Source organism: Protopterus annectens, chromosome 2.part1 (genome assembly GCF_019279795.1).
Source record: "Protopterus annectens isolate FY-2018-M chromosome 2.part1, PAN1.0, whole genome shotgun sequence".
NCBI lineage: Eukaryota > Metazoa > Chordata > Ceratodontiformes > Protopteridae > Protopterus > Protopterus annectens.
Genome location: NC_056729.1, coordinates 85555668 through 85583204, shown reverse-complemented (window position 1 = coordinate 85583204; position 27537 = coordinate 85555668). Strand labels below are relative to the sequence as shown.

Genomic DNA, 27537 nt, shown 5'->3' with positions numbered 1-27537 from the left:
ATCTGCTTACTTAGGGGACAAGAACAGAGCTGCCATGCCCCCAGTCTTCCAAAGGTGGGCCCTTGTACTTGGTACATGCTTACTTAGGGGACAAGAGTGAAGCTGCCATGCCCTCAGTCTTCCAATGGTGGGCCCTTGTTCTTGGTATCTGCTTAGTTAGGGGACAAGAGCAGAGCTGCTGTGCCCCCAGTCTTCCAAACTAACATCTATGACAACGGGTCGCATGGCAGGCATACCTCTCAACTGTCCAGATTTTTGCCTCATATTTTTGGTCTGTTCCTCCTAAAATTTGTGTTTTTCTGGCAAATAAGTGAGGTTTGAAGTCACTAAATAATGATATCCATTTGAGTTTCAGACTTCATATCCATCAGAAAATTCATGCTAACACAAATCCGGTTATTCTAGCAACTAAGTTTATAAGAGCAACATTTTAACTGTGTCCCTATTTTTAAGCGTTTGCCACCCACATTATTTTAGACTTTGTCCAGATTGCTTGTTTTAAGAGGTTGAGAGGTATGATGTCAGGAATGACTTGAAGTTGCTCCACCTTCTTCCCCAGATACTCATGTAGGAGGCATTTCTAAATAAAAGGGATGGGAGCATAGGATCAGGCAATATTCCTTAAGCTCTCTCCAAAAAACTGGACATCTGTGGGGGGGGGGGGCAGGTGTTGGGGGGACTCGCTGTTCTGCCATTTTAGAGACATCTCACCATTTGGATCTTCAGACTCCTTCACAGCATCCTGAGAGGGAGCAAGTCCCATGCTCCCCATTACCGCTAGGCACTGCCATAGTTTCTTAAACAGACACACACTTGTCTAAGATATTCTTTATGTTGGGCAACTTGGAACCAGAGTGTGAGCATGCATAAAATGGCATACAGGGAAGTCAGACATGCATTAGGCTCAACCAGTACTCTTTTCTAACAATGCAGTCTTCAACCCTAAGCTCATGCTCTGACCAAACACCTGCTCAGTGTCTAGGACTTCAACTCCCACAATCAGCCAACAGAACCTGGAAAGCCTGGCAGGGAAAACCTCAACACTAACTACTCCATCCCCTAAACAATTGACCTAAGAGTCTGCTCCCTGAGGTCAATCTGGTTGATACAGAGTTGTTATCAACAAAACGTGGACAGGCAGTGCCAGCACTGTGAAAGGCACTCAAAATAATAAGAAATAGGGATGTCAGCACTGGGTCCTTCATTACCTATTAACACAGAGGACTGACACAGGCTTGTTTTCCCTCAGTAGCTGTGGACAAGCTCGACACCAACAGGGTTGAAAAGGACATTTTAGAAATGGACCTGGCTAAAGGAGGTTTAAGTCATGACCTACTGTCTGGGCTTCAGTTCTTGCGGCAACACCCTGAGTGCTTCTTGTCACTTCTTATTCAAGGAGCTCACTTGTTACAAAGTCGGCTAGAAAACATTCCCTCTAATGTCAGCGAATGCTAAGACTGAACTGCTTGGGAGTGCTTAACACTGTAAAAATACAGGGAGTGGTAAGGTGGGTCATGCCTAAACTTTCATCAAAGCAATGAACACAGGAACTTTGAGGATTAACAGTTAGGGTTGGAACCATACTGTGGAAGAAAAAAAAATAAACAACAGCTGGTGAGCTCTGAGGTTAACCAAGCTTATGGGGTCAAAGCATGACCATTGCAGAGTATGTTAGCACACAGTCCGTTCAACTCTTCACTGTAGAATCCTCCAAAGAACACTGTCAAATGGTGACTGGTGTAAAGGATGAACTCAACCACAAAAAAGTACATTTGTGTAAAATCTTACCACTACGACAGATGTCCCTCTCTTCACTGTTGCAGTACTCTTAACATTAGGGATTCTCCTGCTAAGGGCAGCCCAATGTCCTGCCAGTATACCAAAGCCTTAGGTTGTTTTAAGGCATGCCGTACATCACACATATGCTCATGTACGGAGGGCATAAAGGTGACATTCAAACGTACTGTTCTCAGAAGTGAAAGCCCCAGTAGGAATGCTAGTCCAAGTGAGGAGGAACAGGCTTCTTGGGAGACCTAATATGAAGGACACCTTTAAGGAATGGAGTAATCAAGGGATTCCTCATCAGAATCCAACTCCTCCTCAGAGTAAACCTGTTCCCTGGGTCTTTTAAGGAGAGTAGAGGACCAAGGGGGAGTTGGAACAGAAACACCCTGAGAAGGTTTCAATGCCATCAAAGCACTAAAACCCTGAGTGAAGGCCTGCCATTCACTCTGTGGATCCTTACAGGCAGGAGGAACATGTTTAAGTTTTTTTGTTTTTCCTTTCATGGGACATCTGCCTTATAAAATTTGGAAAGCTCAGACCCAGGATGGCATTCAATAGTAGTAATAGGGACGGCTTCTCTGACTAAAATCTGAGGAACACTCCTAGGCCCCTCTGAAATGATTAACTGTGGTTCCCCCTGAATGTCCAAAATGGATGTCTGCAAAGTCTACTCAGATGAGCTAAAGCCAGATTCCCCACTGGCCTCTAACCTGGTCACAACAGAGGACTCAGATAAAGCCAGGCAAACCTCTGTGGATTCACTCATCTCAGGAGAAATGTCCAGTGGAGGCTGAACAGCTGAAGATTCTGGCCTAGATGTCTTGGCCTTATTCCCTGCCAGCTGTCCCTCAGGGCTGGAATTTCCCTCCATAGTATATTTCATGAGAAGTTTAAGTCACTCCAGATACAGCACCAAATAAGAAAGTCGACTATGCAAAGTTTTTGGGACAAAAACATGACAGATGGAACAGGACATACGGTCGTGCGAGGTGCCAAGGCAAAACAGACATGGTTTGTGGCAGTCTTTATGGGGAATCTGTCTCCCATACTGGCATTTACCCTTCTTGGATGACATGAAACCCCACAAGCAACAAAAAGACAAGTAAAAAAGGAACCCCAATGCAACAATTATCTGCAATGGCTCAGTGAAGCCAGCAACGTAATGCAGGCATTCAGACTGCCTATCAACAGAAGTTGCTCAGACTGGTGGCAAAGTTGTTCTGAAGATGGCAAATCCAGATGTCACCTTTATGCCCTATCCTACATGAGAAGCATACGCGTGACATATGGTGTACCTTAATGCAACCTATGGCTTTGGTATACTGGTCAGATGTCGGGGTGCCCTAGGCAGGGGATCCTTAATGTTAAGAATACTGCTACAGTGAAATGGAAGGACATCAACCAATACTAGACCTATATTACATTTAAACTAGATAGTAAAGCCTGTTAAATGAAGAAAGAAATGTACAACTTTAACCAGGAAACTGAAAAAACTGTACAGTTTTCATCTTACTGTTTTGTTTTTTTTTGGTGGATTTTGTGGCAGCCTAGCAAGCTCTGCTCTAGCAGCCTGTGGATGTACATGTGCAGCACAACCTCACAAGCAAGTTGTATACAGCTTGCAGTGTGGGCACACTAGACTCTTCATGCAGCAGTGATACATCTGCAGGTTTGCAAATGAATTAACGTAAGCTGTTTTCCATCCCCTGAAGTATGCATGAGCTGATATCGGCTTCTCACTCCCATTCTCCCCCACCTAATTTCTACATTGCCAGTGTTGCTAGTTGGTCATAGGTTTTCTGGGAAAATAGCCAGGGATGGACCCCTCTATGCTATGGGGAAGGTGGTTTTCATCGTAACTTGATATTTTGTGTTATACTGCTGCTTCTTAATTGCTCTAAGTACTTCTTATATTTTAATGTTAAATCCAAAAGAGGCCATGGCGGGGGCTACTACAATGATGCATTTTTGTATTTCAATCTTTTTATTACATTCCCACAATGCAGTTTTTCTCCTTCTAATATGACACAGCCCAGACATAACAGATGAGGTAATTTCATCTGTATTTAGTTACAATGACAGTGTTGTGAGCCACTGGCTTATTCTGCTGTCTCTAGAAACAATATCAATATTTATTTTTCACTAAATTACTCTAATTTGCACTAACCGTAAGCTAAAATGCCTTGCAGTACAATATTTATATTTGCTTCAGTGTAAAGTCAGTCAATTACAGGGTTAAGGATTCAAAACTGTAGTTCCTAGACAAGTAAAAGGTCCTCCCCAAGCTTCTGTGAAGTCCCAGGCAGGTTTAGCACCTCAGCTCATTCACCTGACTGTCAACATTAAAGGTGAAGAGCATGTAAGGCAGATAAGAGCTATTTGGAGTACTTCATATTGTTCTTAAATTTTCTACAGTTACAATGGAAAAAAAAACTTCACTAGCAATAAATAAAACTCATTAGGACTTTGTTTATGTTTTATGGCACATAACTCCTCCTTGTTCTTCAAAGATAGACTCACTGTTTTTTTTTTTAATTTCTACTTCAGCTGTTGTGTGTTTCATTGCAATTCACTTGATCTCAGCAAAACAGCTGTGGAATGGAAAATGATGGGTGGTAACTAAAAGTGAAGACTAGTGAAACTGTGCCATGTAACCTATGTCACTTGTGGTGCAATAAATTAATTATTACAAAAAAGTGGGATTTCAACAGGAAAAAAATATGGATATTTCAGCATATGTTGCAGGATTACTATGAAAAGCACTGAAACATACCTGGGCATTACACTACATCTAGGTGACATTACAGGAAGAAAATACATATTTGGGATAACATTTAACTACAACGGAGTACAGACATTTTTTTTAAACTTAAAGGGCATTGCTCCACACACAACTCAGTCAAATGCTAAAGATTTTGAAGATGCATCAAACATTACAAAATCACATTCTCCTCCATAGAACCACTCCTGAAGGTTTTTAGTATATGGATATTTCCTGTACTTAAAAAGTACTTAAGTCAGAGGTTCTCCACAATAAAAGTGAGAAAACATCTAGAACTTTTCATGCAAAACGAACCTACAACTGGTAATGGAAGATGATGATTCTGGATGACTTACATCTGTTACAAGGGAAGGTACAGTAAGATAAGTAATACAAGAGCTACCTCACAGATCAGCAATAGCAGTTGAGAAGACCAGAACTGCCTTGGCCATAGGAAGGGCACAACTATTAGGCTGGACTATCTTGCTTGATTTTAGGGGAACCCCGGGGATTAACAGGAATGTATACACACACACTTGTTTCGCAGGGTTGAGAATGCATCTACAACCAGAGCTTCCTTGCATGCCTATCTGGTGGAAGAGAGGGAAAAAGACCTACATATTGGATTGCCCACAACACACAATACTTGTGAAAGGCTTCTGGGCTCAAACTCCATTTGTACAGGCTGGGAGTTCCATCTCTTCAGGTTGTCTTGCTGACAGGATATAAAAGATCTGGAGTTTTAAATTCTCCTTGACAGTCAAACACCAACAGTGTTGTTGTCCATGACCACCTGTGGGACCCCTGGATTCTAGACTAGTTTAAAGATGTGGAATCCATACAGAATGGCCAATCTCTCCATGAAACCAAAATGCTTGTCCTTGTCCTGGTTGTTTCATCTTCCTGAGCCTTCAGGATCCTGTGTGTAATCCCCAGATGAAGACAGATGTCTGTGATCAGGGTTGCAGTCCCTTCTGGATTTGCAAATAACATTTTTGGCTTGGTTATAAAGCTGGGCTCCCCCATCACTGGAACTCTTTCAGATTGCAGGTAAGAGTACTATCACCCAGTTGCATGGATGGAGCTAATGACACCACAGGGTTCTTTGTACACCACTACATTTTGCTCATAAGCAGCTTGGTAGGTGAAACAGCCCTTTCCTGACCATCTTCATGCACAGTCTGGACCACTGGATAAGAAATCACAAATTCACTCTTGGGGTGGTGCCCATGTCCCTTTATGGGCAGAGGCAGTCTATAAAACTGTCAAATCCCCACTTGCTGACCCTTGTTATCCTTTCCCTAGGGAGAGGAAATTGGGTAAAATCTAGGTAAAACTGGCTAGGCTTGTAAGGGCTCTTGAGACATTAGCCTAGTAATCTCCTATGAACCTATAAATCATGAGGATGATAAGCATCTTACACACTTCAGAACTGCCTTTGCTGACAGTAAGGATTTTGCCACCTATGAGAGAAGGGGCAAATCACTTAAATATTTTGGTGGATGAACAGCCAGCCACTCAGTGTCCTGGACTACACTTAGGAGGGTCCTTATTCTGTTGAGGGGATCTGCAGTAGTTGGGATTCCCAAGTTGATTACCCATGATATAATGGAGTCAAGGCTTTCAACAGCTCTTTCTGTGACATGGCCTGGATCAATTAATCATCTCAGGTAACCAAAAATATGCATGTCCTTGACCAGAGGTAGGCAACTCTACAGCTAAATATTCTTTTTTTTTTTTTTTTTTTCAAAACAAGTTTATTGTTTTAACATATAAGAGAAATATCATAACAATTTTATACAAATAATTAAAAATAGGTATTATTATAATATTCAACAAAACAACTAAAGTATTTACAAAGACATCCACTACAATCAGATCAATTAATTAAACTAAAATACTGACAGCTAAATATTCTGTGAATACTCTAGGATCACTGGACAAGGCAAGGGCAGGAACTGGAAATGTTCTATTCCTGTAACAAATCTCAGTAATTCCTTGTGCTGCCTGAAGACAGGGCTATGTAAATAACCATTCTTAATATCCAGGATGACCACAATGGACTCTGGTAAGAGCAAAGGAAGATTATTAAAGATAATGTAATGACAATAGCTTAAACTTTATCACCAAAATGTTGCTCAGCTAAAAGACATTCTTTTTCAGAACTAGGAAGAGTCCTAGAAGCATTACATCCCTTATACATGTGGTAGAAACCTTTCTATATGAGAAGACAGCATTTTTCAGAAGGAATCTGTTAATGCCAACTAAGTCTAGTGGTATGGGCCATTCCAGTGAAGAGGACAGGAGGTCAGAATTTTATCACTTAACCTGAGACAGTGAATCCCCCCAAAATATCTTTTTCATCCACTCAGTCCACTTGCATCTGACATGAGAATGCCACCCCCAAGAGATAAGATGGGAAGAGAAGGGAGGGGTTAGGGAGCCAGGCACCCTAAAGAGTGAGGGAGGATAACCACCGTCATTGCTTGAATGCATGCCTTGGCCTCTACTTCCTCTCCAGCAGCCATTTTTAAAAATTATTTTCTACTAGGAACTGATCAGCTTCAGACTGCTTTTAAAAAAGGCCAATGCTTGGCTTGAAAGATGCTAGACTACTAGAGTGTCAGGGAGTGAAAAAACATAACTCAAACTGAATATAGTTCCTGAAAAGCAGTAGAACAATAGACTCCAAATAAAAATAAAAAACACTTAGCGCATACAAAAAAGTTGCTGTAACACTTTAGCGTAGTACGTTTAATAACCATTTTCAAACAAACATAGACTTCATTAGAAAATAAATTCACTTCCATAATTTGGGTTAAATTTGAGATTTTTATTGTGTTAATTGATTTTAATTATGTTTTAAAAGTGATTGATCAATGCAAAGCATTTAAATACAGATTATGGAAGTGAATTTATTTTCTGATGAAGTCTATGTTTAGATGAAAGTGGTTATTAAACATACTATGCTAAAGTGCTACAGTGGCTTTTCTGTATGAGTCAATTGTATTTTATTTGGAGAGAAAAATATGCTTAAAAGTTTAACCTTACTCTTCCATTTTTTTAATACCTCCTACAATGGAGGGCCAAACAACAAACTGCTGTCCAGGGGCATGTTTAAAATCTGCCCTTTGCCATCTTCTGGTAAAGTTAGAATTCTGAGCTAACCATGCCATTCAGTCACTGTGCACAAGGCAGCCGCTCCCATTGCAAATGTCTCGGTTATCACAATTGCATATAACTGCATGCCATTCACTTTCAGCAAAGTACGAAACATTTTCAAGAATCTTTACTTTAAGGCTACATCAGAAATCTCTTTTGTCCTCCAATCTGTTTTTAAGATATCTTTGGTAATGCAGCATGTAGGTTTGACAAATGATTACTCAAATTCCCAATGAAGCATAATTAAAAACCTTTCTGCCAAATTTATAAAGGGCATAGTTCTTGGTCAACGTACTATTTGCTGGTATCAATTTAGAGCTTATGGCTGCACAAAGTGATAAAATCCATAGGTCAGCTACCACACTTTTGCAAAGGTACAAAATTTTATATCATCTACAGAATCTCTATGGCTTTCAGGATGCCAGTAGTTAAGAAGCTAGTTTGAGAGAAGCACTTTCAAACACACTTTCAAATGCCCGAAAAAAATGATGGGATGGCTGTAGTTCTGGGATCCTCAACACACTGTAAATCAAGATACCTTCTTCACTTTTCATCTCCTCTAAAATGCTCACCCCCTGAATTAGTTCCTTCCAAAGAAAACATTTTCAGGGGATGTCATGAATACAGGTATTCTTCCTCACCTTTATCATACCAGACTAGGGAATACAACTGCAAATAACATGCAAGATCCTCAACTTTCCTGACAGCTGAGTAAAACAAGTGCTTGGGAAAAAGATGACTTTTCTGTTAGTAGCAAGAGCCATATCAGATGTAGAAGGCTCTCTCACAGGAGGTGCAAGGATTTACCAATCCCACCACATTGGCACATGCTCATTTATTAAACAAAGATAACAACAAAACTACTGAGGCTGAGGGCTTGAGACTGGCTTTGGTGGGATGGACGCCCAGAATCAGGCTTCATCAGGGCTAGCTGGCTCTTGTAGAAACATAAATACATGCAAGGACAGAAAGTGATTGGTCTGTAGCAGCATGCAGATCAGGCTTGTCCTTTATGGACACCTGGAAAATGGTGACAGGCTGTGATACAACAGACAAATCTGATAAGGCCTGGAAAGTTTGAAATACATGCATCTTTCTCTTGGCCTCCAAAGGGACAACTGCAATTGGGGAATACAAAAGGAGGAGATGCTGGAGTTGTGGCTGGCAGGGTTAATAACTATCTGAGACTTACACCAACAGGCCCTTGCAGGATTAATGATGCCTTTAATGCTTCAAGTACTCTGTGCCTGCAGAAATATTTTCAGTTATTTTTTCTTTTATCCAGATTATGTTGGCACTTAAAATATCTGCTCTCACTTCTAGCTGAAGACACACTATCAAAACACAGTCTCGACACCATTTGTCTTACAGAAGAAAACGTTTATACACTAAGGAAGCCCTTTTATACTTGATGGCTCTCACCAAGACAGAATATACACAAAAGGTGATTATACGTCACCCAAGTAGGTTATCAACATGCACACTTGTCTGCAAATTTTCCAAGGAAATATCAGCAGCCTCAGAAAGGTCCCCACAATCACACATGCAATTACCACTATACAAAATGGCAATAATAAACTAAAACAAACCAGTACAAAAATTCCCAATTTGGTGTACTTATCATAGCCCTGCAGGCTGTATGGATCAAATGAAGGACATACCTCTGATTCCTCAATGTGTCTGTGTGTGTGGGGGGGGGGGGGGATAATGATGTGGGTCTGCTCCTCCCTTAACACCACACTGTCCTCCTGATAAATGTAGCATGGAAGAGAGTTCAGTCCTGTGAAGGACATGCTCAAAGCTCTGGAAGCCTGGCTGGATAACTCGACAGTTGCCTGTGCAGACATGCATTATGAATGATACTGCAAACCAAGATCCTTACAATGGACATTATACTTTATATGGCTAACCATTAGCTATGCTACTTGAAACTGCATGGCTCACCAGATTCTGAGGGATTCCCTCTTTCTGGACACAAAATGCACACTTGTGTTCTCAAAGTGACTATTTCTCTCCTTTCTGAGTTACTCTGCCCATGATACAGTTGGAGTGAGTGACTGCTAAAACAAAAGGAAAGGAGTGGATTACAAATATATTGCTGTTGCATTTACTCAAGTAAGTGCTGAAGAAAGGTGTTGTTTAAGAAACAAGGCATAGAACATTTTTTCTTGCTGCAGATTTCTAACATGCACTATCAGATAAGGCCAACTGCATAAAGGTTTAGTCATACTGAATTACACATATTTAAACTTTCCAGTACAACTACTTACAGCAGCAGAATTGTTAAATGTACAAACATTAGCAGAGACACATCAAGAATATACTTACAGCAATGTGAAAAATAGGATGGGTGGATTACATTTTTGTGCATAAAGACATAGTTATCACAGATATACATGTCTGATATTGGAAAGATATACATATCACTGTGGGAGACGGATAAGCATGTATGCCAAGGCAGAGATATGGGCAGGAGGATTTGCACTCTCCTCCGTATGGTTTGTTGAGACGGGAGTTTAATTTTGGTGGTACAGTTTATTAAAGAAAGAGCAGTGGTGTTAGAGGTGTTCAGTAAGTCATCCAAGCAGTCTTTATATATTAAGCACACATTAAACAGATGGTTGCCACTACCTACCTTCTCCCTTCCCTGTTGTATGGTGCCACCTATACTAACTAACCTATCTGCCTCCATCTCTTCCAAAATGGAAAGTTGTTACAATAAAATCTCCAAGTTTGCCATAAAAGCCAAACACTCCTCCCACCACTGCTCTGCCCTCCACTTACTTAACTGGCTAGAACTTCCCAACCATCTCGACTATCTACAACTTACTACTGTCCATAGGCTATTCTTTAATCCTACTATATGCCCTGCTCTTTCCAACATCCTACAACCTTACACCCCTAACAGGCCACTTATATCTTCCCACTTAAACCTTCTCACAGTCCACAAACCAATCTGCCCTGCTGGACAGCAACTCCTGTCCTCCTTCCTAGCCAAAAAATGGAACTCTCTCCCTCCTTCTCTATGAACTATTGAAAACATTGACAACTTCAAATCACATCTCCCTTCCTATGTATTCTCTAACTGGAAGTGCAATTGCACTTTACCCACCTAGCCTTCTTCTCTCCTCATTTTAAATCGTATTTTCCCTACTTCCCATTTGCCTACTACTAACTCCTCTAGAAATGACTCACTCTTCAGCATTACCTCATGTACATTTTGTATACATTGTATCTAGTTTGTTCTCCCTATCATTTGTACTTGTCCTGCCATAACTACCCAAACAGGACACATTTTCTACACAAACCATTGGAATGTTTTCCTTTCAACATATGACTTATATGCTAAGTTACCAATGTACCAGTTCATGTCTCTGTTCTAAAATGTATCTGCACCCTCAACAGTTACTGTAACTTGCTTATCTTATGTATCTGCATCTTGAAAGGTACTTTATCTGAACACTTAATGTTTACTATGTAAGGTGGAGCTTTACCAATGTACCAGTTCATGTCTGAATTTTGAATGGTAACTTTAATCCAAACTTTTAATGTCTACTATGTAATGTGGAGCCTTACCAATTTACCTGTTTATGTCTCTGATTTTATAATATATCTACACCCTCCATATTAACTGTATTTTGCTTATCTTATGTATCTACATCATGAATTGTAACAATCTGAATATCTAATGTTTTACTATGTAATGTTGGAGCTTTTCTCCCAGGGCCTCCACTGAAAATGGGCTCTTGAGCCCAGTGGACCCCCCCCCCAGTCACCAAACTGAAATAATAAATAAATAAATGTTTTATCACTCCTACAACATACAAGAAGGGATAGGGAAATCAGGGAAGACTTGAGGCCATCCGCTATGGAAAGACAAAGAACTAAGTATGAAGAAACCACGGGTTTTGCATCCAGGAAGAAAAAGGTAGTCATCTCTCTCTCTCTACTCTTCCCTCATTAGACCAATCATCGAGTATAATGTCCCATTTGGCATGTACCTCACCAGACACCTGCAACAGCTGGAGAGGCCACAGACGTACCTCATGAAGAGGATCCTAGGCATTAAACACATGTCCTACACAGACAGACTCAAAAGACTCCAGCTTTTCTCTGTCTTATATTGCCTACTCAGAGGGGATCTCTGCTTGACTTACAAAGCCATGTCTGACCCAGCTCTGTTAGAAAAGCTACATCTAAAGAAATCCCAAAATCCCTTCCATTAACGGTGAGCTTTACTTCTAAAATTCAAATGATTCTTTACGACTCCAGCAAAGCTTTCAAAGACCATGAACCTTAATTACACTGTCAGAAACCAAAAACTAAATTTAGGGTACTGAAATTGGAAAACCAAGGCAGTAAATATTATTTTTAACAAGAGACCTACTTCTGAAGCCAGAACACTAGTTCAGCAGTTTGTTACAATGTCATTAAGAAACAATGGACTTGATATGGACAGAAAAAATGAATGCTCCCCCCAAAGTACACTTTCCCCTCTTTGCAAGCATGCCTAGTAAATGGTTGGCATACAACAGGACTTAAAGGAGGATGGAAGCCCAACAAGTGTGACAAAACCAATTAAAAAGGGGTGCATACATGCACCGGAAGGTAAGAGCATGCTGCAGCACTGCGTGGCACATCTTCTCCACTAAAATAAAATACAGAAATATATCTTCACAATGACAGAATAATATCCGTTAACTTTGCAGATCCCTTTGTAAGAGGCAGCCATGACACTGCAGATTTCTGGGGGACTTTCTGCCCCTGACAGGGTTTGAGAAATGGAGTTATACCCAAACATGTAATATTTGGCTGCAACAGAGAAATTGGCATTAGAGGAACCAAAGGTATCTGGAAGAAACATACTTTGAGGTAAATAAGCACTGTTACAAACCGCAAACAGATCCTTTCCTGATAAAGATTCAGTTGTAGTAATCTGAAGCTCCCTAAACAAATGACAAATATGTACATGCACCTGCTGTCAACCTTTTTGATTACAATGCAAGAATCTTTATGGCCATGCAAATTTCCTATAAAAATGAACCTGTTTGAATCATACCTCTCAACCTCTTAGCACAAGCAATCTGCAAAGCCAAAAACAATTAAGACACAAAGGCCCAAAAATAGGGACAAATGTTAAATACTGTTTGTATAAACTTAGAAAGTTGTTAGAATAAAAGGTTTAAGGTTAGCTTGCATATTCTGAATGATATTAAGTCTGAAACAAACATTTTGCATTATTTAGTGATTTTCAGTGTGCACTTGCTGATTTGTTAGAGAAACACAAGTTTTATGTGGAACACACCAAAAATATGAGGTAAAAATCTGGACATTTTACAAAATTCTGCAAGTTGAGAGCTATGGTTTAATTATTTGAAGTGAATTTGCATGCATTTCCTATGATGCTTTGCAATGTGGGAAATAGAAAGTCAAAGTGTTTTATAATGTTGAACTGTATGTCAATACCTTCTGGGACAGTTTATTTTGTGCTAAATTTACTCTAATTTATTTTTTTCCACACAAATCATTCCTTATTGTATTTACTTTGTTTTTTCTGATTGCTCTACTTTGAGTTTCACTTTCAAGAGATTAAGCAACCACTTACAACATGCTGTAAAACTCAAAGTTCACCTTTGACCCTATAGTCAGCAACTGCACTAAAACGATCCACCACCCTCCAATGAGAAAAACCATGAAACAAGCCAAGCACCTGCTGCTCCTGATCTTTGCTAACTGCATTATGTGACCCCCCCCCCACTGTATGATGCAATTGTCTATTTTTCTTCAAATTGAATCATTCAGTTATTCTACATTTATTTATGCACACTTACAAAGACAATTTGCATTATAGTATATGCATAGTTATTTTTTAAAATGCATAATCCAAGGCCACAACTTGCCTTCCATTTATACCTGAACAGTCATTTACATATGTGACAAATCAATCAGATTGATTTTATCTCAGATCACTCTCTGGAAGACAACAAAGCTGCTTAACGACAGATATGAAGCGTCATTATAATGAATGTCCTCTCTAAGACAAATGACAGTCAAGCAGTTTAAAAAAAATTGCAGACACAAAGTTTGAAATCTGAATTATCTTCTTGCAGTTTACCTCTGTTTGCCATAAAGATCTCTAATGCAGTATTCTGAAGGAGGTACCGTCTGGAGAAGATGGCTCGAATCTCAGTGAATAACCATTTCCCATGAAGCCCCTCTGTATAGGCCAGGATCTGTTATTGTTTAAAAAAAAAAAAAAAAATACAAGAACTTTAGTTTTGGAGTTGGCAGCTTTATCTTGAACTACATTACTGGAAACAAAATAAATCTTGTCAAACTGACTGCTAATATTGAGCAAGAAAAAAATGCAACACTAAGTAGAACAAGCAGTTTTCTAAGAGGTATGGTGAGGTCCGTCTCCCCTATTAAAAAGTAATTTAGCCAATAAAGGGAAAAAACAACTCGGTTACTAAACTTGGAGCAGGGTGCATGCAGACCTATTAACAAACATAACCTAAGCAATAAGATACCTTTACATAGCAACCATCACATAAGCAGTGTGATAATGAGCTAACTAATCAATCCAAGGAGAATAACTTTGTGATATACTACCCCAAGGGACTGATTAAAAGTTTCAACAAGCACTGGTGATACCTCACTGCTATTACATAGCTTTTTATTTTAGTTTATAATTATGTAATGTATTAATCTCACAGACAGCACCCAAACAGTTATTGTGCCAAATATCTAGCCGATTCACTGGTAAAATTCTGATACATAAAATCTTGCAGAACAGCTTCTTTATGTCAGTGTAATTAAAGTAGCAACAATCAGGATTGCAGGTATTTTGCTTTTAATTTAAACAATCTGCTTTTTGACCCTTAGCATACCGTGTTAGTGGTTTCTTTTAATAATTCCAAAATTATACAGTCTCAAACAATGACATCATTCAGTGTTTTTATAATGCTAGCACATGAACATTGGGAGCAAAAATTTTCTCATGAGACATGGAATATGGTTTTGTACAGTGAGCACGAAATCTCCATTTGGGGACATCAAAGGCATTAGGCCTGTACGTAAAAAAAAGTGACAGATATTACATTCATTATACGATCTATTAAACTAATGTAAACTTGAAATAATAAACCCAACCCTGTAATTATAACAGTTTCCAATACTTTACCAACTGGTTGGTATGTAAAATGTATTAATTTACTTTTTGTTTAGCCATGAAGGTACACTGGATATCAAGCACCTATTTGCAGGCATTACCAGGTACGTATGATGCTACCTCATAACCAAAGTGCTAGCAAAACCAAACTCCTGCCCATAGGTTCACAGGAGATTACTAGGCTAATGGCTTAAGAGCCCTTACAAGCCTAGCCAATATAAACCGATTTTACCCAATATATGGTCCTTATGGCCATGAGGATGGCATGGATGTGTGTGCAAGAGTGTGTGTGTGTGTGTGTGTGTGTGTGTGTGTGTGTGTGTGTGTGTGTGTGTATGTGGGACATGGCCACAACTCCAGGTGTGAATTTGCAATTCCCCATCCACTGATCCAAACCATGTTTGAAGAGGATCAGAGAAAGGTCGCTGCTTAATGTGAATAGGAAGCTTGTTCCAAAGACGGGGCAATCTATGACACACACCTTTCTCCAGCATGTTTTGCTTGAGTCGCTGACGAAGTTTAGGTCCCTAGATTGGATGACCACGTGCTGGTTTAGCTTCCAGATGTGTAGCAACTGCAATAGGACTGGATTTGTGTGTCTTGCAGGTCAGGAATAGGTTACCCCCTTAATAGTAGGTATGACACTGAGAAAAGGGATAGGGCTTTTAGTCTATCTGCATAGGACATGTTGTTTACACCCAGCATTATCTTTGTGAGGAACCTCTAAGGTCATTCCAGCTGCTGCAAGTGCCCAGTCAAGTACATGCCAAATAACGCACTGTGCTCGATTACTGGTCTAATGAGGGCCGAGTACAGTGAGACTATAATTTCCTTGGATCTGGATGCCATACCTTTACTTACAAGTTGTGCCACCTAGGACGACTTCCTCACCACTATGGACATTTGGAGGTCAAAGTTCAGGCTAATATCTATCTGTGTACCTAGATCTCTCACCTCTGAGTCTACTCTTAGGGATGCATTATTGATGTTGTAATTTGCTGGGGTATTTGAGTTCCCAAAGGGTATGATAGTGCATTTTTCACATTTAGTTTTAGGCCATGGTTCTGGTAGCAATTATTGGTCTGATCTAGACCCTTCTGAAGGATATCTATATCATTAGGGGTTCAATGACTGCCCCCAGCTTGCCATCATCAGCAAACTTTTGCCATCCAGAGGCCTTTAATACCAGGGTGGGGAACTGCATGAAATGCCTCAACCAGGTCAAGGTAGGCGGCATATACTCTTTTACCCTTATCCATGGTCTTAGTGACTTTCTCAAAGAAACCCACCAAATTCAGTAGGCATGACCTGTCCTTGACAAAGCCACATCATGTCAGGTCCAGTGTTTGGAGGTTTCCTATGTCATTATTTATCAGGTCCATGATTAGTCTTTCCATGGCCTTACACATAAGGCTAGTTAAACTTACAGGTCTGTAATTTCCAGGCTCAGAAGATGGTCCCACTTTGTGTAAACGGATGACTGTTGCTGTCCTCCACTCTATCAGGACAAAGCCGGTCTGGAGGCTGTGGTTAAATAGAGATCCTAATTGGCCAAACAAGTCCCGATTTAAGCTGTTTGAGAGGCAACCTGGAATATCATCAGGCCCCAATGAAGCCATGTTTCTAGCTTTAGCGAGTGCAGTGACAACCTGTTCTTTGGTGATAATTGGCAGAAGAAAGGTGGAGGGTACTTTTGGGGGGGGGGGTACTGGGGAGGTGGTTCAGTACAGGCAGTGAGACAGTAGTAATCTTGAAGGTCTCTTATGCAGGATGAAAACCATCTGGATTGAAAATGTTTAAAAATAATCAGTGAAAAAAAAGGGCTGGGAAATGAGAAACAATTATTACAGTGCTTCATGCAGGAAGTGTGCTTCAGTCTGTGTATATGGTAAAATTTGGTTATTTCAGATGACTGGAGCACATACTAGCAAGCAGACAAATTGTCTGGAATCAGTCTCGTATGGCATTCCATACTACCAAAGGGTATTACACTCGCATCCACACTCAGATTCACCCCTAGTGGCAACCTGATATTACCAGTAAACCTGCCAGCACATCCTTACACTGTGTAAGGAAAACAGACATAGGATGGAAATGCACATTGGGAGCACCCACACATTTCACATGGGGAACCAGTGATCCAGCATTGCACTACAACAATTCTAAATGTTACTCTGCTCTCCTAGCAGTCTTTTCCCAAAAAGTGAGAAACATGTTCATGGCTCAAAGATGATCATAGCTCTGCATGGTAGGTAATCCAAAATAGCAATAATGGATACAGATGCAGAATTAATTTGCAGACTAAACAGACAGACACAGACACAGACAGACACAGGCAGACAGACAGACACACAGACAGACAGACACAGGCAGACAGACAGACAGACAGACACACAGACAGACAGACAGACACACAGACAGACACACAGACACACACACAGACACACACACAGACACACACACAGACACACACACAGACACACACACAGACACACACACAGACACACACACAGACACACACAGACACACACACAGACACACACAGACACACCAGTGTTTGCAACAGTGAAGCTGAAAAGAGAATCAGGCATCCACTTTTGTCAATGGAATAAAAATAATCAGTTTACTTCAGGTACAGACAGTGGTATAGTAGTCAGCAAGCAGCATCGAAAACAATATGGACAGTGGCTTAGACTGGGATTATTGTATGCTCCCAGTGCAAAATACTTACCGTGTGTAGGATCATCCTTGTGCATGACGATACTTTTACAGAAATAGATGGTTACACGCACTCTATACCTGTAACTACTATTGCTAATGGTTTAGTAGGCATGATCTATTCTAGACAAATCCATGGAACACGCAAAATCAACAGAAAGACTCCCTTCACTTTAGTAGAGGGTCTTTGGCATCATGCTGAAAAGGGCAGCACATAATATGCAGTTATCAACCAACAACAGTCATTAGAGTTGTACCGCTACACAACGGGCAGGATTCACAAAGCCTCCGTGTAAGAGTTACAAGGCTTACACGGAGGCTGCAGTTAAATGGTGTGACGTCAGCATGCCATGCATATGCATGAGGGCATGCTGAATCACACCTAAGGTTAACACGGTCCGTGTAAGACAGTAGGGGGCGTGTCCGTAGGGCAAGCCCTGCAAACGGACACGCCCCCAGAAGAGTAAAGTCCCGAAAGTAAACCCCCACGACACAGTCCGTGTAAATGTGAATAAACACAACACATGCCCCCACAGACTATGAACATAAAATGTATAAATGAACATCTTATATTTTTTTTACAAGTTGTAAAGATGTTTGCCTGTGAGTGCGCTCGTTTGCGCAGGCGTGCCCAGCGCTTAGCCACAGTTAGCAGTCAGTGGAAAAGCATATAAGAACTAAATATGCAAAGTAAGCCAAGAAGCAATAGCGTAGCGGTAGAGACGTTGGCTGAAGAGGAGGCAGTCATGGTTCGAGCCCCCACATCATCAATTTTTATATTTAGTGAAATAAGCACGAAACAATTCCCTGACATATATGTACATAAATAAAATTATATTTTATGTAAAATGTAATGAAATGGGACATGTATTTTGAAGAAATGTGAGATAATAAAAAATAAAAAAAATGTCAGATGTGCCTATAGCTGAGCTACACTCTAACAAGTTGAGTATATCTGCCCGCAGGTGAGCAGTGTTTTAACAGGTGTAAAATGAGTGCCTGTAGGTGAGCAGTGGTTTAACAGGTATAAAATGAGTGCCCGTAGGTGAGCAGTGGTTTAACAGGTGTAAAATGAGTGCCCAGGGTTGAGCAGAGTTCTAACACGCTGAAACTGTGTGCCTGTAGCTGAGCTGAGCGTAATATGCATGCTGACAGCCAAACGATGCGTAAACCAGCGTAACCCATTTGCGCGGAGCTGCGCACCGTGCCAACAAGCTAACCAGCGGGCAACGTTGAGCAAGCTGTATCAAAACTGCCTTTACACAGACACACCTCCTAGCCTGTGTAGACAGTCATAAAATATAAAAAGCAATGGCCAGGCTTGAACTCAGGATACCATGCACCATAGTCAAAGTACTGAACCACTAAGCCATGACAGTTGCTCTTAGAAATGCAGTAATAGCATATATATAGGAATGAATGAAAAGAGGAGCATGACAAAGCAGGTTTTGTGAAGCTGATACAATTCCAAAAATGGCCAATCACAGATAAGTGCGGGAAAAACTACATATATATAAGCCCCATAGGTGGGAATACACAGCATAACCGATTGTGGAACCGACTTGCAGTTAGGATGGCAGGTGTAGGAGAGGGTAGTTGCTTCCGAGCACAGAGGTGGGGCATTGAGGAGTCCAAATATATGGTTTGGCTCCTCATCCATGATCATGAGGCCCAACTCATGCAGGGCCAGGTCCTGTGGGGAGCATATAGGGCTGAGGCGTGGGACCAGTTGGCACATGATCTCACCAGTGCCACAGGAATACCAAGGACTGGTGAACAGGTCTGTCACCACCATGCGGACCTGAAGAGACGGAAGCAGGACCAACTGAACTGTTGGATCCAGGAGGCCTGGCAAATGCCCAACGCCCCACTGCTGAGTAAGTTGCATGTAATTATTTATGTAAGAAATTAACCTAGCTGATATTATGGAGATGTGTATTCCAATATTACTTCATTTATATTGCAGCTGCAGGTGTCCGTTCTGCGAACCATCAAGTCTATGCCGATAGGCTGGTGCGGTTGCGCCACCAGGCAGGTCAGTAATTCTCTCCCTGTAACTGTAAAAAAATATAAGTATGACAGCTTGCAAGAGAGTGCAGTGTAGTCACTTATTAATAAAATGTGCAAGTAACAGTGTAAGAGAGTTTGCAAGTATTGTTTGATTACAAAAGTGTGATGCAGCCTGTAATCCAAAAATAAAAATGAAACAAGTCTGAAATAAAGATGTCCCACCTGTAATATAATAGTACATAACCTGCAGCAGGCTGAAAAGTACAGCTACAGAAGCTGAGTAAAACACATGTGAAATATATCCCTGTTTAAATTCTGAAACATGACACAAGTGAGATTGTTGGAAAGGATTGTTATAACTAAAAGTAAAACATGTCAATAAAGCCTAGAATTAAGTACAGTCCTGGATTGTAAAAATAAAACAAGTGAGAGAGTGTGAGAAAGATGTATGAATCCACCAATAAAGTAGTACTAACTCCTCTATAAAGTATACTGCAGTCAGTACAGAATTAAATGAATGTGACAGGCAGAGCCAAACAGCAACATGTGTTGAAAAAAGTGCTGAAGCTGGTATGTGTGTCCCAAAATCTGGATATGTTGCTCTCAGTTTGCAATATGCAGATAGTATGGTTGTATGAAATACCAAACATCCACAGTTGTCTATAGCCATATAAAGCAAATGTATCAGGATGATGTAGCTGAACAGAGCCAGATATGAATGTGTATGAATAAATATGAAATGTATATTGATGTAGCAGTAACATTCCTATCACCAACCTGAATAAGTTGTCACATAGGAAACTGTAGTCAGACATGTAGTGTGTATATATCTGCAGCTAGTAGAAATGTACAGCATATGTATAGGTATTTGAAGTTGTTAATGAAATATTTCTTCACCCTACCCTATAACCACAAATAATCCATTCCACGTGAAATGGGTATGTGCATTCACAATTAACACCCCTGGACATTTGTCCTGTTGGTTCATACATATTTGCATGTACGTTGATGCATGTGCCCTGTTCATACATCCAAACCTGACGGCCTGTTGCCATCAATCAATCCTGCATGTTGTTGGATTGTGCATTGTTGTTCAAATTATGCATGTGTTATGCTTGCTGTTCAATGGCTTGAATTTATGGGTGTTTGGTTAATGGGAATACTAAGGCATGCTGTTACAACTAATTGTGACTGGTATTGTATGTTACTAACCCAAACTGTCATAAAATAATGCAAAACATAGGATGACAGGGAAGGCTGGTTCCAGCGGACCCACCTCTCCCACCTCAGCTGGCGAGTGCACCTGGCAGTAGTGCCCAGGCCGGACCCTCCTCCGGTGGCCCTGTGCCACCTGCGGGTGGAAGCGCTGCAGGGGATGGGGCTCGTCCCCCCTCTGCAAGCGTGGCCGGAGGAGTGTCTGGACTGTGGTGCGTAGGGAGATCTGGCACGCTGTGCTTGGGCCCCTACGCCAGCTTGAGGCACGGGTGGCACAACTCTCGGGCGTGCCTGCTGCCCGGCCTACACAGCCCCGCCCTGGGCAGTGAAGGCACAGTGGCAACTGCCCATGGGTGGGGATCTCAGTTCCACTGTCGCCATCTGTGGGCTCAAGATATCCAAACATCCGTCCCCGTCAATTGTGTAACCCCCCATGTGTCATACACCACCCCTGTATGCATCTTGTTTGTCTTGTCTGTTAACCTCCCCTACCTACCTCCCCAGCTATACCGACTTCCTGTACCTGACATACCACTCTCACCTGAAAAAAAGGGCACTCTGTACCCACAAAAAAATTACGCCCCATACATAGCTGCCCATTTTGCACACGTCTGCTGGAAATGTAAACTGGCAATTACAATTGGCTGTACAACAAATATTATTGTTGTCCTCACACCTCTCTCAGGGGTGGAAGGTTTCAAATTTCACACCAAATTACAAACATATGCACAGCTGTTGCTGACAAAGAAATGGGCAGCTATGGGGCTTTCCTACATCCCTCATGCAAAACCCGGGCTTGTTTTCCTACTGTCCTACCCTCTGTGCCCCCTTTTTCACCACTTTCCTATCTTCCCATTTTCTTTTCTTTAAAAGAAAATAGCGCGGGTGTGCGCGAGAGTAAGCACTTTTAAGGAGTAGTAAGCGGGAGTGCGCTTCTGTGCGCTTAGCTAAGCGGCAGTGCGCATGCGTGAGTTCCGGGCAAACCAGAGCTAACACGCTTACAACTGCTTAAAAGTGCCTTAGTCACTCTGAATGACAAGGCCTGTAGTTTTCTCAGCAGCAAAATAAAATACCTCCCTCAGTCTCAAACCCAGGACCTTGGAAACACTAGTCTGCATGACTTACCACTAAGCCGTGACTGCTATACAAGAACATTGTGCTGAAAGAAATATATCATAAAATAGTAGGAATTAATGTAAAGGGAATATAGCAAGTCTAGTACACAAAACATGTCATGTATATTTACTGTCAAATCTAGTGGATTTGTAAAATACTACTGTGTGCTGAGAAACAGTCATGCTAGTTGGTAGCTACTAGGTAATAATGTCACAGTAGCATTTGGCAAGCCACACGCATACTCAGAGCAGGATAAACACTACCATAGTTGAATAGTTAAGAGATCAGACATAGCAACTGTGACTGCGTTACAGGGATGTCCCTAATGTGAAAACAAATGTCAACTGTGCCCCACTGACACCCTGTCAAATGTACTAACAGTAGGCAGAAAGGTGTAACTACACATGCAATGGTAACTATAACTGACTGAAGGTATGCACCACCTGCACGTCACAAATGGTGTACTAATACATATGCTGGAAATAACCCACAGTCACAACTGCAGAATATCAGAATATGTCATTGGAGTAACCCACTGCTATGTACCATTCCATGAGGCTGATAAAAGATGCTCCGGAGAGTATCTGAGGCCTGCTCAGCAGCATGATCAAATACCCTTGTAAGTGTCAAGGCCCACACCATGGTCAGACCACACTACATGCAGTAACACCCTTCCACAACAAACACATAGGGAATTGCTGCCCAAACAGATTTAGCAAGCATTACACGCTGTGAATGTAAATGGAAAATAGGAAAGCCATAGCAACACATTACAGGAAAGACACCTAGCAGGCATACAACGAGTGAATGTAAAGGCCAAATATTGAAGCCATAGCAACAGATTGCAAGAGCCACTGCTATATACCAGTTACACCACAATCCCCAGAAAGCACACACACCCATATACACAGTATTACTAGTCGTAGGTGTCAGTTTACATACACATGGAGAACAGGACACTGGAGGAAGGAATACTCAGCTTACAGAACAACATGCATTGCAGTGTCTACAACACAGCCTGAAATATGAGACACATACCAACCCTTACACTCAAAGAAAAGTGTCCACAGCAAACCAGCATGGTCCCCACCCTGATAATCTGAAAGGGCTACGCCTACCTAACAGACCTTTTTATAGTACAGTCCTGTAATCACAGTGAGAACTACAATCACTACACAACAGGCTGCATGCAATTAGTAAATGCTGGCTAACAATTGGTGCAGAGGCCATCACACGGACATGTGCAGATACCCACAAAAGCATCCTGTACTCCCAGTCCACACATGCAATACTTTCATTGCACCCGCTGGAGGTAGAGAGAGAGAAAAAAAAAAGAAAGAAAGAAAGAAAGAAAGAGAAAAAAAAAAAAAAAACCCTGTAACAAAATAAAGAGGCTGACAGCAGGCCAAGTAACTGCAAGCCTACGCAAACAGCTGCAACAAACACAGGTAATGTAAAGTACTACTATAATACTCTACATACTGTGAACCCTCCAGATGTGTTATTGGTCTGTATCTATGTATGTGAAGATGTGCATAGGGCCGGGGACATACTGCAACTGTCACTGAAGGCTCCACATACATATGTATGTGACGGTAGCTATGTGCACAAAGCAATGTAGGTTGTAGTGCAATGTACAAGTAGGTTGTACAGTAATGGATGTTCAGCAGTACGTTACTGTGTGTATACATATGTGGAACTAAAAAGGAGTGTATGTATATATATATATATATATATATATATATATATATATATATATATAAAACGTGTATACGTATGTATATTGAGATATGTATGTATATATATATATATATATATATATATATATATATATATATAATATGCATATGTGTATACATAGATAGAGAGGGATGTAGAAATACATAGACATATATAGTTTCATAGTGTCATAGTTTAGTACTAGGCTATCTGCAGACAATGTATAGAATAGATTTATAAACTTGCGCCTCTGTATAGTAGTGACACAGTGAAGACCCCCCTACATAATAGCATTAGTTTACTGTGCCTCTGTCTAGTAGTGACACAGAGATGACCCCTGCTGTAAACCTATGATCTCCCATCCACTCGTCAAGAATGCACATGAAGAGTGTCAGTGAGGGTCTCTGCCTAACATGAACTGGGATCCTGTTCCACAGTATGGGAAGCCTCTTAGAGATGGATCTGTCCCTACAGTATGTCCTATTCATATGTGTGCTGAGGTTTAAATCTGTAGCTGTTGTGGTTCTGATGGATTTGGATTGTATGAGGTGGAACATGTCCATCAATACCTGATTGGACATGGCCTACTACATCAGGCACAGATCACCCCTACGTAGGCAGTATGCTATGGAATAGAGCATGAGTTACGTTAGTCTGGCAGCATACGACAGTTGTTGGAGACCCTTGATCCTCCTGGTGATGTACTTATGGGGTCTCCCTAGCTGTTGCAAGTGCCAGGTGAGGTATATACCAAATGGGGCATAGTACACAGTCATGGGCCTGATAAGGCAGGAGTATAGGGGTACAATGACCCCTTTTGATCTGGATGTGAATCCCTTCATGATAAGGTGGACAAGGTAGGAAGTCTATCCACCCACTTTGGCAATGTGGGTGTCAAACAAGAAGTCAGCATTGATCAGTGTCACCAGGTCTCAGATTACTTTGTCTGTACTCAGTGGGTTACTGTCTATGTGATAATATGTGGGTACCTTGTCTGTCCAAAAGGGTATGAGTATACATTACGTGGCATGCAGTTTAAGGCCATGACTCCGGCACCAGTTGTTGGTGTCCATGAGGCCTGTCAGTAGGATGTGTGTGTCAGCTGGTGTATCGACTATGGCACCTAGTATGCAGTCATATTTGAACACTGTCAGCCACTACCCTCCCATGTCTGCTTCCACATCTGAGAATTATATGCCGAACATGAGCGGTCCCAGGACAGAGCCCTGTGGGATACCACTTGTGACTGGCTCTGAGTCTGACATGGCACCAGTGAGTTTGACTGTAGGGTTTCTATCCGTCAGCCGGTTTGCAACCCATCTTGTGACATATGGATTTACATTTCAGCTGTTGATCACGTCTATGATGCCAGAGTGCGGTATTGTGTCGAAAGCCGGAGGCAAGTCCAGGTAGGCTGTATGGACCGCTGTGCCCTCGTGAATGGCTCTAGTGACTGATTTGAAAAGGTCAACCAGGTTCATAAGGCAGGATCTGCCCTCTACAAAGCCAAACCGGGTGGGATCAAGTGTCTAAGTCCCCAATGTCTCTGTGTACGAGTACCATAATGATCCTTTCCATAGTGTTGCAGACCAGGCTGGTTAAGCTTATGGGGCGGTAGTTACCAGGGTCTGTAGAGGTGCCTCCTGTGTGGAGTGGGACTACTGTTGCTGTATGCCAGTGTCCAGGTACATATGCTGTAGTAAGGCTACGGCTGAATAGCATTTAATGTGCATGTGTAGCTCCTCTTGCAGTTCACGTAGCATGCAACCTGCAATACCATCGGGTCCCATTGATGCTGTGTTTACAGCTTTGCTGAGGGTGGTTCCCAGCTGGACATCTGAGATGACAGGGAGGTTACAGTCAGCTGGGATAAGTAATTCCTCATGTGTGGGTGAGAGAGGGGAGAAATCTGCACTGAACCGGTCTGCCAGAATGTTGGCATTATCTGTGTGTTCAGTGTAGCGTTTGTCACTGTGAACTAACTGTGAACATAACTGAGGGTTCCCACCCAGGTGTGTAACATAACAGAAGAAGGCCTTGTGGTTATCTGTAGTGTCCATAGTGATGTCCCTCTCATTGTTGGCCTTGCATGTTTGTACGACAAAACATATCTTTCTACTACTGCTGATCAGAGATGCTGTAGCTCTATGGAATTATGCTCTGCCGTGCAGTAGCTACCTTCTGTTGTTATACAATGTTCAATACTGGGGTCCACCAGACAGGACGCCTGCCCTTGGTGGAGAGGGTCATGGTTTTATTTGTGATTGCATGATCCATGCATTCTTGGAGATATCCATAGAAAGCATATGTGAAGGTGTCTGCATTGTGGGAAGTGGTTTACACTGGCCCAGTGGGCATTAAGGATACCAACTCAGTTATAAGAAGTGTAAAGTCGGCATGTGAGAGGTTTCCCACTGTAGTCTTTTGTGTTGTGGGGGAGGTGGGATATGTATATCCAGGGAGATTAGTCTGTGGTCAGATGTGACTAGAGAGGGGTATACTTCCGGTGTGTAGCACATTGTCCCCATGTTTGTGATGATCAGGTCTAGTATATTATCTCCTGTTGTGGGAGAGGTGACAAGCTGTTTCATTGCATTTGACTTAGTGAATTCTGGGAACCTTTGGGCTAGGGTGTTTGGGGTAGAATAATGCACCCAGTGTATGTTAGGGTAGTTGAAGTATCCCAATATGATGGTGTGTGGTGGGACATTCATATCCTCCAATGTCTTCAGGAAGGCTGACTGTGGTTCCTTAGATTGGGAGGGTGGTCTGTAACATGCTACCAGTTGTATAGCAGGTTTGCTTACGGTTATCTGCACCTGGATGGTCTGTGATACTTCATGTGTTGCCACTAACCTGGAGGTGTGTGTGCCCTTCATGAATATGGACACACCCCCTCCCTTTTTGTTTTGTCCTGAGTCCTGGGGCCAAAAAGCATGATACAGTGTATAGCCTGGAACCGCTGGTGTGCTCTCAGGAGCCTTGAACCAGATTCTCACTTACTGCACAGACATCGAGATTGGTAGAATATGTATGTACAGATATATGTAATACACACATACATATATAGATATCTGTAGAGACATATACATATACAGATAGATCTGACTGACAACAGATATGTCTGTATATGACTATCTCTCTCTCTCTGTCCCACCCCCTCACACTCTCACTCTCCATGTCTCTCTCTCACTTTCTCCCCCTCTCTCCCCACATCTATATGTATATATCTACATCTATATATACATATTTTATATACAAACATATATATATCTATATACAGAAATAAATATATCAATATATATATATATATATATATATATATATATATATATATATATATATATATATATATATATAGACTGTGTGAGGCACATGTGTCCAGATGTCTTGCAACAGGTGCCTGGTGTCAAAGGCATGGAGTGAACACCAGTGTGGATATTGGAGTACCATACCCCATTCAAAAACACTGACACCAGTAACCACCACATATGTACATGCCTGCCCACCACTGCATGTGCCAGGGGGGAACGGGGGCAACAAGTGTACAATAGGCTCCACATTGATATACACAGTGGCACACTAGTCCTGTAATACCTGTACATGGAATGTGTCAGCGGACATGGTGTGTCAGCTATGGACATGTAGGTCACTGTACCCCTCCACACCCCACAATGTCCTACACGGTATGTACTTCCCATGACAGCTACAGATATGGAGAAGGATACAGACATATGCAAGTAACTGCGTCAATGCACTCAAAACACCACAGAGCGCACATAGACTACCTACATAGAGGTTACCACTGCTGGATATACATAGTTCGGTCACACCCATGACAGTTGTCTAACAACCATGGTAACACCTCCAACATCCACAA

At 41.6% G+C, this 27537-nt stretch overlaps 1 protein-coding gene across 1 annotated transcript in view; it reads right to left on the bottom strand.

The window, feature by feature from the left end:
• Positions 1–27537, bottom strand: part of LRBA (LPS responsive beige-like anchor protein) — a 4045850-nt gene that overhangs the window by 1163897 nt on the left and 2854416 nt on the right. Inside the window, exon 40 of the mRNA XM_044063433.1 lies at positions 13824–13941. Coding sequence (XP_043919368.1) covers positions 13824–13941 — 118 coding nt within the window. The remainder of the gene's footprint in view (positions 1–13823; positions 13942–27537) is intronic.